The sequence below is a fragment of the Ornithorhynchus anatinus genome, chromosome X1, assembly GCF_004115215.2.
Source record: "Ornithorhynchus anatinus isolate Pmale09 chromosome X1, mOrnAna1.pri.v4, whole genome shotgun sequence".
Taxonomy (NCBI): domain Eukaryota; kingdom Metazoa; phylum Chordata; class Mammalia; order Monotremata; family Ornithorhynchidae; genus Ornithorhynchus; species Ornithorhynchus anatinus.
Genome location: NC_041749.1, coordinates 65,958,235 through 65,973,739, shown reverse-complemented (window position 1 = coordinate 65,973,739; position 15,505 = coordinate 65,958,235). Strand labels below are relative to the sequence as shown.

General features: G+C 37.2%; 1 protein-coding gene across 17 annotated transcripts in view; it reads right to left on the bottom strand.

Annotated features, from left to right (window-relative positions):
- Positions 1–15,505, bottom strand: part of CADPS (calcium dependent secretion activator) — a 495,043-nt gene that overhangs the window by 143,926 nt on the left and 335,612 nt on the right. For 16 of the 17 annotated variants that reach the window (XM_029051416.2, XM_029051412.2, XM_029051418.2 and 13 more), the window contains one exon: positions 14,910–15,122. In XM_029051416.2, coding sequence (XP_028907249.1) covers positions 14,910–15,122 — 213 coding nt within the window. Of the gene's footprint in view, positions 1–2,864; positions 2,877–14,909; positions 15,123–15,505 lie in introns of all 17 variants that reach the window. The other variant, XM_029051421.2, reaches the window with a different exon arrangement.

Genomic DNA, 15,505 nt, shown 5'->3' with positions numbered 1-15,505 from the left:
TGGCAAATCACTTCATTAGGATGTTCCTGTTATTTCTCAAAATCTTTGACAGGAAGGGAGATGGGCTTTTTGGTCCTTTAGATCATTTTATTAATTGATGAAGTCCATGAAAGAGGACAAGTTCCATAAAATAAAAATTATTATAAAAAATTATCCATAATGACTGATTGACAACAATGCTAAATAGTACAATTGTCAATACAGTTTGAACAGAAACTATAAATTAAAAGGTGACTTTGAATCTTATCTGGAAAATGTGTGCTTGTCATATCTGCTTGACATTACAAGAATGAATATATGGTTTGGACAGTAACAAACAATGACACTCGTCAACCTCATCAGGAGACATGAAATAAAGGAATGACAATGATTAATGGCAGCTATTCATTTACAAATATTTCTAGAAGAGCCTCTATTGGCATGGCCAGACAACTGGACTAGTTCAATTTTTTAGCTGTTCTTTGGCCATGCCCATTAGTGGGATAGAGGGCAAGAAAAACTTCAGGTTATCCCAAGCCCATTGTAGTATACCATGCTTTGGGGAACAGCAAAATTTCTTCATAGTCTCATAGATTAAATGGTGCTAGCATGCACACATGTACTACTTTCTTGAACCATAGACAAACTGTATTTTGCTGAAATCTGTATAATTCAAATGACTACTGGAAAATAGGTCTTGTGCAAATCTATAAGAATATTTAAATACAACAATAATTAAACTTTTTGCATTATGGACTTTGGTAAGGTGAATTATATTAGCGTTAACTGGCTCTTTTGAATTAAAGGCATAACAATCACACAGGGTTGGCAATGTTCTAAAAGGCAACCAATCAGTAAATGATTTCTCAATTTCTCCTATTATATTTGATATAATAATAATAATGTTGGTATTTGTTAAGCAACATTTTAGTTCATTTCAGCAGTAAAAATACCTTAGGTTTTGTCTCACATTTTCCCTACAACATATGCAATTTTTTGAATTTATCAAAATTTTCCAGTAATAATGCATTTCAACTGTAAATCACTAAATACATTGTACCTTGCAATGACTTTTATGTTAATTAATATTCAACTGCTTAGTGACTAGAATTTTGGACAGTAAAAGATTTGCGTGTTGAATAATTATAGTATAGTATAGTCAGAATATTTTGCAATTAATTTTGCAAATTATTATGTTTTAATAATCTAAATCAAACTCACATTCTTTTATGAAGGACAGAAAAGTGATTTACAGTGTTATTTAGGTCATGCAAATTATGTGAATATTAAATTAATATTTTAATATTGCATTCCTGCCATGTAGCATCTGCAAGTTGACAATACAAGAAGACATAGCAATGTTCTCATGAGATATAAATATATACAGCAATTTAAGCAAACAAATATTAAATAAACTACAAGGATAGCAATGCTTTGTTGTGCAAATATATGTAATGCCACCAGACCATCATTCATTCATTCATTCATTCATTCATTCATTCATTCATTCCTTCCTTCCTTCCTTCCTTCCTTCCTTCCTTCAACCATCCATCCATTTTTGCATTCTTTAAAAACTGGAGAAATCCTAAATTTCTACTAAGTTCACATTCTACGATAAGCTTTATGTGAAATCCTCATCATACATCCAAAATAAAATAAAATAAAATAAGGGATCTGCTTGAAGTGGTAAAGATATTCTGCCTACTAACCAGGGATATATTTATGCAAAAGAAATGGAAATGAAAGAAAAGATAGGAGTATTGTTACATGGTCAGGAGGTATGACATGACCTACCCCTTCTCATTTGCATTCAGAATACTCCAAATACATATTTGCCAGCTCTCTTGACCAATAGCTCCAATTCCCTCTTAAGTAAAGTATTCACTCACCATGTGTTTGATGGACAGCTTTTTAAACATGAATACAGGATTAGAACAGTGTATGTTTTATTTAAGACTGAACAAGTGAAGAAGAAAAAAGTCTTTCAAGGTTTAATCTTTCATTGAAAAGGGCATCTTTCTGAAAAAAGTAACAAAAGCGACTAGAAAAAAGTCCTTTTTATCATTACTTTGTTATGCTTAAGAAGCATTTTCGGGATATAAGAATGTCATTTGAAACCACATGTTAAATACCTATTTCAATTGTTAGGTTTTGGAGTGTAAAACTATTGTGACTAAACTATTTGGACTCAATTGTGCACTATGTTTCCTGTAAGTATATAGTAACCCAATGTACCACACTTTTCCTTTCAAACTTAATCCTCCATTGATTTTACATTATAGGAAACTGTCAAACCATGAAGAATTCATGCTTGAATGTGCAAGTAATGCTTTTACTTTGATTTAATTTCTTGAGGTACTGCACCTGGTCTTGCTCAGTTAGGCTTCTTCAGGTTTCCTACCCTACCTTTCTATTCTTTGAAGTATCCATGGTTACCACACCGTTGGTGCACTCACCATGCTAATCATTGGAACGGAAGAAAAAAACGGTTGTCAGAGTGCAAAATGATCTGTTTTCAGGCATTAAGCAGTCAACTAGATGTGAATTCCATGAAACAAAGGTATTATTTACAATCTTATTGTGATGTTAATTAATATTTACATTTTGGAATGAAAAATAGGAAATGTTAATGATTGGCTTTACTAAGAGGATCATTTGATGCCAATGTGAAAGCCAGGGAGAGAAGGCAATTATGCAAACATCACATGCATCCTAATTTCAGTATGGAAATTTACATTTCAAACCTAAATTCAGGAAAATAACATGAAAAGTTTTACTACAAAATCTAAACATGAGGAAGATTTAAGAGAAAAAAAAGCACATTGCATATGTCAGATAATCTAGTCTGATTATCTGAGCTGTGCTAGCTACAGGGAAGCACTTACCCTTCAGTCCAGCTAGAAGTTAGCAGGGTAAGAAGGAACAAACCAGAATAACATAAAGACTAGCAACAAGGCTCAGGAAAGCAGACAGGAGTCCTAACCTAGCAGCTAAATCACTTGGGTTCAAGCAAAGAATGAAAAAGAAAACTTAAAACAAAACCAAACAAAAACTAACAACCAAAGACCCCTATACCTGAAAACTTCTTAGGAAGCTAATCAATCTAGCCATTTCTTCTGGTGGAACAAATATTACAATTCTCAAAAACATCAAACTCTTTGCATATGATGTGAAAAAACAGTTATTAAATAGAAACAGACATTAAAATGAAATATATCACAAGTGATATGTAAAACAATCACTGATCAATTTTCAATGCTTAAAAGAAAAACTTTTCCAAAATGAAAGTTGTGTGTGTTGATTCTGCTTTAATGTATCACTAATACAGAAAGGACAAAGATAGGGCTCTCAAACAAGTGGCCTCTTTTATGAAGCTTAATATTGCCAAAGGGTATAATAAATGTTGGCAGCATAGTTAGTTATAGTTCTGGACCTCATTTCTACAGTAAACAGCAATTGCTTTTAAAAATGGAATAATGCAAGCATGTCTAAAAAGCTACAGCTAGGCACTAACATGATTTGTAAATTGCAGCAAAAAAAAGCAAAGTTTTCAAGGCCTTATTCACCCAAATAAAAGGGTTTGTAGAATCACACAAAAACTAATGAATAGCAGGATCTATTTTTCAGTTTTTACATTGCAATAGAAATATTACACTCCACTCTTTTTTAGATCTGTCTGTTTATTTAAAGTTGAATGCTGCTTTGCAGTAATTAGAACACAGAATGAAAATTGAATAAAGTGGAATTGGCTTAGCCAAATTAAGTAGGAACTAAATGAATTCAGTATTACTCTCAAGGTTCCCTACCATAAAATGTGTCATTCTCAAGTTTCTCTTTAACAGACAGCTACATAACAAGACTGGAGTGTTTATTTTCTCCCACAGAAAACATTTCTACCATTTCAGGCATCTTACTTTGCCCATGTAAATAATAAATTGATTTCAAATTCAATTCTTTTGAATTTGTTTTACTTGAAAATCTTTCATCTAGCAAGAATTACATACCCCACAAAATATTTTTAAAATAACAATTTAGTTGATGTATCAGAATTGTTTTCAATAATGGTCCTTACCTTTTTGAAGACAAGAAAAACTTTTTAAAATGCAATACTTGATTTAGTTAAAGATTTTACATTTTTATCTATTAGCAAGGGGAGTTAGACCATTGAGATCTAGTTCTAAATTATTAGGAACAAGTATATCTGCCAGAAATCAAAATATTAATGAAGAATTATTAAATGAAATTAAACTAATTTAAATTATATGAGAACTGCAATGCCTTTTAAAAATTTCTTTTCACTACATAATAAATATCTGATCAAATGACATCCTAATGACATCCTTTAATGTAAAAATCAGACACAGGGTTCAAAAAAACAACTTAGGCTCAGCAATAACACAGTCTGAAGAGAGGTGTTTCCTGTTTAAAATGTATTACTAGGGTGATCTAGTTATTTTAAATTAATTTTATTTGGTTAACTATTTATTTAATAGTTAGGATCATCAGTGATAGGTATATGTCTGGGACCACTTTCTGATGTGTTTGGTTTTTTTAGGAAACTTTTCAAACATTTTGGAGTACAGAGAGGAAAATTCCTTATGCTTATTAATATTGGGGCAGAAAAGATGATTGGTACTCATTTTGGATATAAACATTTCTCTAAGTAGTGATATATAGTACATTGCATCTAGGCACTGAATTGTCAAGAATTATGTATTCAACTACTTGAATCTCTACTGAGAGCAGAGAACACTAGGAAACCATTTAAAACTCTGAAACTGAATTTCTCCTGTGTAAGTGATCTGTTTCACATGAGAAGTTTGAGATGTATGGCAGATATAAAAGGATTGTAAAGTAATAACAAGTAATAATTATTGAGTGAATCACCACTTAATATAAAGAATAGTACCTGTTTTGTTATAGGTAATTATAATTGACTAACACAACCAATAGGGGGCTATTTGGATCTTTTACTAAGGCTATTCTATGATTTACAGGTAACTGAGATAATTCTTCTGGCTTCTTATTTGGCTAAAATGTTCAGCAGCTGAATAAATGTGCTTCGGTTTTTTGCCCTACTTTTTTGGATAGTTCGGTTGACTTCTATGCCATAATAACATGCAAATCACTGGGCTGGGGGAGGGGGTTTAAAATGACTTGCATTACAGAGTACCCAAAACACTAAGAAATCATAGTTCCTTGTTGTGAACATCAATTCACAAGCTCTAGTGGCATCAGTGGGTTTTGGCTTTTGGCATGAGTAACCTGCTATGTATGGATCAAAGATTGGAAATTTGCCCCTTTTAACTGTGTCCCACCTGAATCTGAAAATGACACTGAATTGTAGATTCCTTGAAGGCAGTGAACATGTCTTCTGTTTCCTTTGGCCTCATATCATCTTGTATGCCCTAGGCATTTTAATAACGGACTAACCAATACATTTTAATAACTGACTAACCAATATGGTGGATCTGCCTGGTATTCCTCTTGGCCAAAACTACCCCCAAAGTTACTGTAAGGATGCTCAAATGTACAGAGTTGTCCCCAAGGTCCTCTTGGCTGGGTGTGAGCCTCACACTCCCTGCTTAACCCTGACTCCATGGTTAGTGATCTGAATTGGTTTCTAATAGATTATGCACTTAACAATAATGCTCTTAATGCTGTACCAGACACAAATAAATTCTGGATATCAAGAAGATCTCTCCCTTCAACTACCACATTTTACTCAAGGGTAACTTCCATCCCCATAAACCTCTTGCACTCCCCATGCAAACAGAGCTCCTATTGTCCACCACTTTCACAGGTCTTTCCTGGACACTTTGCTCTGCCTATCAGTTACTCAAGCTGCCTCTGTGTTCTTCCCTCAGGATTTCCAAAGGAGAATGAGTTTTCTGCATTCACCTCTCCCAAATGCTTGGTCCCCACTGCCTTGGCAAGACTGTCCTTTTTCTGTTAACTAGCTCACTCCCCTTTCCCCTTAATATTCTCTCTGATTGGCTTTGCTTCAGATGACTGTTTCCTTGCTCCCTGTGTTAGTAAGTTTTCTTTTATGAGGGATAGCCAAGGTAAATAGGTGTTCTTTGTATGTGTAAGATCTTCACCCTAGTAAATTATTGGCTTCTGGATCCTTTGCATGTGTTTAACCTCACAGTAAAAACACATTTTATAGCTTACCGGGTTTCCTTTAATCAATCAATGATATTTATTGAGTGCTTACTGTGTGAAAAGCATTGTACTAATAAGCCTTTGGTAGAGTACAATGCAACAGTGTTGATCATCTCCTTCCCTGCCCACAAGGAGCTTACAGTCAAGAAAATCTTTAAAAATATTTTCTCCCTTTCATCAATGAAGGTTAGTATCCACTCTCAGAGCAACGAAAGAGAGAAGAAACTCAATAAACTTTTGTAAGAACTTTTTTATAACTTATAAATGCATAAAGAATAAGTATTTTAAGAAATGTTATTGGATAGACACACCCTTTTTGACAGAGCAGCTTGGATCACTGCTGTATAGGGATGACATTTCTCAATTCATATTACATACTCTTATCTCTTGGATGACCCTTGTCTTAGGAGAGAAAGATTCCTTCTACTAAGGGGAATGCCAGACAGATCAGAGTTCCATCACTTCTAATTTTGTACAGATCTCTGGACTGACCTAGTTGGGAGTATGGTCATGAGTCTAGACAGGCATCAGGTGGTGCAATGAGAAGAGAAACCAAATAACTCTGTATGGATAGCATGAAGTGCCTTCACTTATAAGAAATGTTCACCCTAAAGTCATTATCACATTTGGGGGATGGGGTGCTGCAGTTTTGGTCTATATAAAAGAAAGGATAAGGTTTTCATGGATCAAAGTGCTGGAAATGTGTAGATGTATGGAGCTTCTATTGGAATTAATGAGGCAATGTTTGACTGCTGGGTCAAAGTGTTAATATGTCTTCTAATGTTCCGCTGTATTCTTATTACAGAATTATTTTATCAACATGCTTTATTTAGCATCATGCTCAATGGATAAATTATTGGAATTTAAAAGAATGAAGGCAAAGCAGGTTGAATTAATGTTGTGCTTTACATGTGCTGTATTGTACTCTTCTAACTGCATAGTACAGTGTTCTGCACCCAGTAAGTGCTCGATAAATTACCATTCATTTGACTGATATGCTAGTGGGCTGAGAGAACTGATATAACTGAAACCCACAGTCAAGAACTGAACCATTATGGCATAATATGAAAAGCCTAGGAAATGTATCACAAATTCATAGAATCAGAGCAAAAAAATTACTTTTTTTTGGCAGGTGAATGAGTAAACCATCTGGGACATATAAGTGCCTATTCTATTCCTTCAACCAATCAAATCAATGGGATTTATTGAGTGCTTACTACATGCAGAGCACTGTACTAAATCCTTGGGTGAGTACAATACAAAAGAGTTAGCAGATACATTCCCTGCCCATAACGAGCTTACAGTCTAGAGGGGGAGACAGGCATTAATATAAATGAATAATTTATAATGTATGATTTAAAGACAGGTACATAAATTCTGTGGGATTGAGGATGGGGCAAATATCAAAAGCCCAAATGTCACAGATCCAAGTGCATAAATGACACAGAAGGGAGAGTGAACCATGGAAAAGACAGCTTAGTCGAAGAAGGTCTCTTGGAGGAGATGTGACCTTAATAATGTTTTGAAGGTGGGGAAATTGGTGGTATGGAGCATATAGAGGAGGAGGGAGTTCCAGGCTACGGGGAGGATGTGGGAAAAGAGTTGGTAGCGAGATAGATGAGGTCAGGGAACAGTGAGTAAGCTGGTGCCAGAGGAGCAGAGTCTGCGGGAAATCAGTAAGGTGAGGTAGGATAGGGCGAACTGATTGACTGCCAATGGTAAGGAATTTCCGTTTCACACAGAAGTGGATGGGCAGACATTGGAGGTTTTGGGGGAATAGGGAGACATAAATGGAACTTTTTTTAAGAAAAATGATCCATACAACAGTGTGAAGTATGGATTCAAGTGGGGAGAGAGAGGAGGCTGGTAGGTCAGTGAGGAAGCAGATGATATAGTCAGTGTGAGATAAGATAAGTGCTTAAATCAGCATGGTAACAGTTTGAATGAATAGGAAAGTGCAATTTAGCAATGTTGTGAAGCTAGAACCAACAGGATTTGGTGACATTGAATATGTGGATGGAATGGAAGAGATGTGTCGAGGATAATGCCAAGGTTATGAGCTTGTGCGATAGGCAGGATACTATTATTGTCTACAGTGATGGGAAAGTTATGGGGCGGACAAGGTTTGGGTGGGAAGATAAATTGTTCAGTTGCGGCTCTTCCACTTGGCAGCTGTGTGACTGTGGGCAAGTCACTTAACTTCTCTGTGCCTCAGTTACCTCATCTGTAAAATGGGGATTAAGACTGTGAGCCTCATGTGGGACAACCTGATTACCCTGTATACCCCAGCGCTTAGAACAGTGCTCTGCACATAGTAAGTGCTTAACAAATACCAACGTTATTATTATTATTATTAATAACATGTTTAGTTTGAGGTGTCGACAGGACATCCAGGAAGAGATGTCCTGAAGGCAGGAGGAAATGTGAGATTGCAGGGAAGTAGAGAGGTCAGGGCTGGAGATGTTGATTTGTGGTATTTGTTAAGCACTTACTATGAGCCAGACACTGTACTAAGCACTGGGGTAGATATAAGGTAATTGGGTTGGACACAGTCCCTTTTCCACAAAGGGCTCACAGTCTTAATCTCCATTTTCCAGATGAGGTAACCGAGGCACAGAGAAGTAAAGTGACTTGCCCAAGGTCACTCAGAAGACAAGTGGCAGAGCAGGAATCAGAACCCAGGTCCTTCTGACTCCCAGGCCAGTGCTCTATCCACTAGGCCACACTATGAGGCATTTTCAGAGGGTGGGAGGCAGAGGAAGAGCCAGAAAAAGAGAAGCAGCATGGCGTAGTGGATAAAGCTCGGGCCTGGGAGGTCATGGATTCTAATCCAATTCTGCTACTTGTCTGCTTTGTGACCCTGGGCAAGGCACTTCACCTTTCTGGGCCTCAGTTACCTCATCTGTAAAATGGGGGTTGAGACTGTGAGACCCATGAGGGACAGGGGCTGTGTCCCAACCGATCTGCTTGTATATGCCCCAGCGTTTAGTACAGTGCCTGACACATAGTTAAGCATTTACAAATGTCATAATTATTATTATTATTAACTGAGAAGGAGCAGTCAGAGAGATAGGAGGAGAACCAAGAGAGAACAGTGTCAGTGAAACCAAGGTGGGATAAAGTTTCAAGGAAAAAGGGGTGGTCTACAGTGTTGAAGGAAGATGAGAGGTCTAGGAGTATTAGGTTAGAGCAGAGGTCATCAGATTTAGCGAAAAGATTTGGTTACCTTAGAGATGGCTGTTTCCATGAAGTGAGGGGCTGGAAGTCATATAGGAGGAGATCAAGGATAGAATTGGAGGAAAGAAAATGGAGACAGTCTAAATGACTCAAGAAGTTTGGGCAGAAATAGTAGGAGGGAGATGGAACTATAACCAGAGGGAGCTGTGTGGGCAAGGCCGGGTTTTTTTTAGGATAGAAGATATGTAAGCATATTTGAAAGCAGGGGGAGCCATTGGAAAGTGAACAACTGAATTTGGCAGTCAAGGAGAGAAGAGGGGAGTGACTGTTTAAAAAGGTGAAAGGGGATGGGGTCAGAAGCACCGATGGAGCGTATAGATTTAGGAGGTGAGAGATCTCTTCTTGCGTTACTGCAGGGAATATAGGGAGAATTGAAGAGGGTGGAGGAGCAGGGAAGATTTTAGGGAGATCCTCCCTGATGGTTTCAATTTTGTTGGTGAAGTATGTGACCAGATCATTAGGGGAAAGAGATGGTGGGGACAGAGGGAAAGGAGGTTTGAGGAGGGAGTTAAATATCGGGGACAGCTGTCAGGGGTATGAGAGTGAATTAAGAAGGAAAAGTATTGCTGTTTGAAGCAGATAATTATGAAATTAAGATGGACAAAAAACCAAAAGGTCAGGTCTCTGACAAGGTCAGAGAGATGTCTGGATTTCCTCCAACAGCACTCTGCAGTTTGGGCACAGGAGCAGAGGAATTGTACTGTGGAGATGATCCAGAGTTGCAGGTTAGTGGTGCAAGATCATAGGAGAGACAGGGGAGTGAGGCAGTTGAGTTCAGTAGAGAGGGTGGTGTTGAGTGAGTCATTCTGTGTGTCAAGCCCAGGTAGTTTGAGTATGGAGACCAAATGGGTAGGATAGCTGTAGAATATTGGAGGGGGTTAAAATAACAGAGGTCTCTGTAGGGGGAAAGGACAGATTTATGGGGATGCGTGGGTGTAAGCTCATTGTGGGAAGGTAATGTGTATGTTATGTTGTTGTATTTTACTCTCCCAAGCGCTTAGTACAGTTCTCTGCACACAGTAAGCACACACTACGATTGACTGACTGACTGATATAGGAATTTTAGAATTGGTGAGGTTAAACAGTTACTTGAAATTATAAGATCAAGTTGATCTTGATGTGTCCAATGTGTCCAAGTTGATGAATGTGTGAGGTAGGGTGGAGCAGGAGCTCCCTGGAGTAGAGGAGTAAGAAGAGGTAGACAGTGGAAGGATTGCCAGGCACATCCACATTGACATGGATCAATGTAGGGATGGAGAATGAGAGCAGGAATGTGAGAAAGGGATCAAAATGGCTAAGAAAGTTGGAGGAGGGACCTGAAGGATGATAGATGTCCATGACTAGTATTTGTAGTAGGTGGTAGAGGTGGATAATATAGGCTTCAAAGAAAGGGAAGGAGAGGGAAGGTGGGATGGTGTGAAATTGGTATTGGGGAGGGATAAGGAAGCCAACTCTTCCCCCTTTCCCACTGAGTCTGGGGGAGTGGGACATGATGAGGCCCCTTTAGAGTGAAAGGCAAGGGAGACTGTGTTATCTGGGACAACCAGGTTTCAGTGATGGCGAGGAGAAGCAGTGACTGGATTAGGAACAGATCAATGATGAAGGGAAACTTTTCCCATGATGGAGCGGGAGTTCCACAAACCACACTTGGCTGAGGCTGTAGGGAAGGTTTGTAGCACAGGATTGGCATGAGGGGTAGGAAAGGGTTGAAGGGGAGTGAGCTGGTGGGAGCCAAGGAGGGGGAGGGGGACAAGGGGTGGACCTGTGACAGGATAACAGGGATGGGGTGATCCCTTGGCAACCGATTCTAGTATTTTACCACAGACTGTTAAAATATATCTAAACAAAATCTCATTGGTTTTCATTCAAGCACATTTCCTCTTGTTCTGTTTTCATGGACATGGAGTACATTTTGTCATCTCTTTCCTTATGAGGTTATTCTCAATTATTTAATCATTTTCTTCTATTTTTTTGGATACTTTCTTGTCTCACCACTGTATAAATGAGGGTAACCTACACAGGACATCATACTCTGATATGGGTATGACCAATGTAGAGTTGAAGGATTACTTTTTCATTCTTATATATTATACTTCTGTTAATAAATCATGATGACTCTGCATTGCTGATTCATAAGTAACTTATGGTTTACTATGACCCCAGGTCTTTTTCTGCTGCTCATATGTCCATTCTGTCTTTTCTCATCCTATATTCATGTAGTTCTTTTATCTCCAAAAGTCTTGCACTGTTCTTTTTTTGAATTTTATCCTGTTCTGTAGGATCATTTTCCAATATGTATAATTCATTTTGAATGCTATTCCCATCATCCAAAGTGGTAACAATCTTGCTCAACTTAACATATCTGGAAATCTGATGACCGTGTCTCTGATTCCTTCTTCCAGGTCATCGATACAGATATTAAATTGAACCTGTTACAGGAACAATCCCTGTGAGAGAACACTTGATTTGTTATTCCAGTTGGCAGAAAGCTACTGATAACTACCCTTTGAGTGCAACTCTACAGTCTATTTGCTGGAAGACCACCCTTTTCTACCTTGACAATAAGAAAATCATGTTAATCAGAATCAAAAAGTCTTTCTGAGCTCTTGATAGAGTTTAACACATCTATGTAGCCTAATATACTAACATGGAAGGACACAAAATAGACCAGTCACTATTTGATTTTCCCAAAGCCATATTCAGACTAGTATCAATAACCTTTACTGAGCCCATGCTGGGCCGAGAGCACTGTACTAGGCTCTTGGAAACATATACAAGAATTAAAATGTTGTGATCTCTGCCCTTTGGAGCGTACAATCTAATCAGGGAGACAGGAGACATAAACTGACAAATATAGTTTATATGTAAGAAAATAGATATGTACAATAGACACAGGAAAGTAAATAACTAAATATCAAATAAATAGACAAATATTTATGCTGTACTGCTGAGAAGGATTGTGGAATGACATGACCTGCATTACATTCTTAATTTTTTTTTAAATGTTATTTCTTCAGCGCTTCTGGGAATCTGGGAATTCCTGGATAAAGTGACTTGCTAAAGGTCTTTCAAGGAGAAAAGGTCTGTATCTGTTGCCCAATTGTACATTCCAAGTACTTAGTACAGTGCTCTGCATACAGTAAGCGCTCAATAAATACTACTGAATGAATGAATGGTGAACCTCAGAGGAGAGGACATTCCATGTATGTGTAGGAGGGGGCAGAGGGAGAGGGGGTGGCATGACAATTGTTCAGAAGCAGGATAGTCTAGAGCCAAGGACACTTAGAAAGACTGCTTGGGAGTAATGAAGATCATGAACTAGGATGTAGTGTGAGAGGAAAGTTGATGGAGAGCTTTGTAGCTGATGATCAGGGTGTTAATTTTGTTTTATTAGAGAAGCAATGAGTGGGGGTGTGTCTTTGGAACATTTGCTTTAATGTTTTCCCAAATGGTTGAAGAATGATTTGAAGATCTTACTGTGACAAACAGAAAAAAAGTTGAAAAAGAAGAGGACTGACATTAGGTCATGTGAGCCACTATACCCTGACATTATGCTAATTCTGGGAGAATTTTGCAGAAAACTTTCTTTACTACCCAAGCTCATACTTATATACTCACAAATAGGAAGTACACTAAGTTCTGCCATAATGTATATTTTCTCAATGTGTTTTGATTAGAACACTGTTAAGAATTTGGGAAATGTTTATCTAACAATGCAAATCTATTGGGAAGCAGCACAACATAACGTTGGAAGAAACAGTTAGTGCACCTATGTGCAGCATTATATAATGTAAGCACTACTTAAAGTGGGGCTTTGCAACTCCTACATTACAAGGGAATTGTGAATATGCTTCCATAACAGAATCACATCTTTTGGGGATTTGGGTTTTCAGCATAGAAGACTATGGGATCATGTCTTACTGGAACACATCAATTGGTCATTGAATGTGACAATAATGATAATAAGAAAACAATAATGGTATTTTTTAAGTATTTTTTAGAGCATTCTTCTAAGCTCTGGGGTAGATACCAGATAATCAGATAATCAGGTCAGATACAGTCCCTGTCCTACATAAAACTCACAATCACAGTGATTCACTAGCCACTAGTCTACATGGCCATCTTGATTTTGTTGCTTTTTGCAACTCTAGTTGGCTTTCTGGTATTTTATTAAAATCAATTGGAAAGGCTAAGTCCTTTTTTAGGGCATGAATAATAAAGATGAGGATGGAGAAAATGGGGGCACATTATGACAGAATGCATGATTGACATCAATGCCATTCATTATTCTCAGACTAGTTGCACCAATCTCTGTAGAGGTCCACTGACTTTAAAGAGAGATTCAGGAAATATATGGTTATATGGAGATAACTGAATTAAAACCTTTTTCAGTGCATGAGGGGCACTGTGTAATAGGCTCAACTAAGGAAAGGATTCAAGTTAAAAATACCCCAATCCCTTGAACCTTTCCTCATAGGAAGTACTTCCCAACTCTTTAATTGGTTTTGTTACTCTTCTCCAAACACTCTCTAAGTGGGGATTGGGTGCATATTGTAGGTATAGAAGCATTAGGGTAATTCTTTGTATCAACCCTCAGGGCTGTAGTGAATGATGGATTCCTACATTTCACAAAAGAAGAGGAAAATCACTGGGAGAAGAAAAGGGAAATCCAATTTATTGATTCCCAAGCCAGTGCTCTATCCATCAGACAATAAAGACTCTGAACCGAGCACCATTATTTATTTGGGTGCCAGGGGATGCTAGCGACCACGGTCAAATGAGGAAATTTTAGACAGCTGATAAGTAATACATTTTTTTAAGTGACTCCAATTGAACATATTCTATTTCCTTTCCCTTTAAACAACATCATGTCCTTTTAGGAAAAGTTGAGTTGTTACCCAAAATACTGAGAAGATGCAGGAAACAGTTGTGAAGACAGAAATGAATGTGGGAAGAAGAGAATGAGACTGAAGAGTATTAATTAGGGTTGTCGTAATTATTTTTATTTATTGCATAGCTCAAAAGGGAAATTTCAGGGTCCAATGTTTTTCACTGCATGTGCTAATGTCTTATTCTATTTTTAAGATATTCTAATAGTAGAAATTTAAATGTGTTTAAAATCCAGCCCTATTTATAAAGTGATTATATTAGAAAGAAATAATACAAAGAAAGAAATAACATAATATATTCCAAGAGATCAAGGGTAGACAAACACATGATCGTGATTTCATAGTCAGTGATTTTTTTTGAAAGCAAAAAACCTATGAAAATGTTAAACCATATTTGGTCCTTGAAAGAGAATGTCAAGTATTGCATTTTAAAACAACATTCAGCTAATATTTTCCCCAACCTTTCCCAAGTTTTACTGTATACATTCTGATTGAACATCAGCTTGGAACAATGTTTGTAAAAAAGAATTGTATCCTTTCATTTAGAAATTCAAATTTGTTTTCTGGAGATTCAATGAAGTCTGTAGAACAAATCATGGATCAGAGATGGCTCTTTTCTAAGATAACTTATTTACTTACAAAATTGTGAGATTGGAGCATCTAGTTGAGGCACATTTCCTCCTTTAGCATTTAGCTTTTGAACTTGTGTTGGTGGCACAGGTTTGTGTGATTGGCCGGTGGCCCGATACATAGCTTGGACCCACAGGATGCGATCCTGCTCATCATCACTTGCAAATATCACTGTATCACCTTCTTTTACTGCATTGAAGAAGGCTCTGCCACCCTCCAAACCTGAAATGATATGGATTACGAGTGTTAATGGACATCTTCATCATATTATGCAGTCATCACAAACAAACCTCTGTTTGTGAATATTTTTCAAAATATTCAAATGTTCTAATTTGTTTACTTCCTGTATAGAACATGAGAAGAGATGGCATTCAAATTTCTTCAACTCTACCAAGTGTCTTAATAAAGAATTAGGAAACAATTAATAAGGAGGGGTAAACACATGTTGATGGAAAGAGCTACAATCCAATCTCAAATTACATAATAAAATAATGATTTTAAAATTTACAATTGTTATGATATTTCTTAAGCCAAGTACCATTCTGGTCAATGAGCTACATACAAGACAATCAAATTTAAAACCTTGACAAAGAAATAAAATCAAA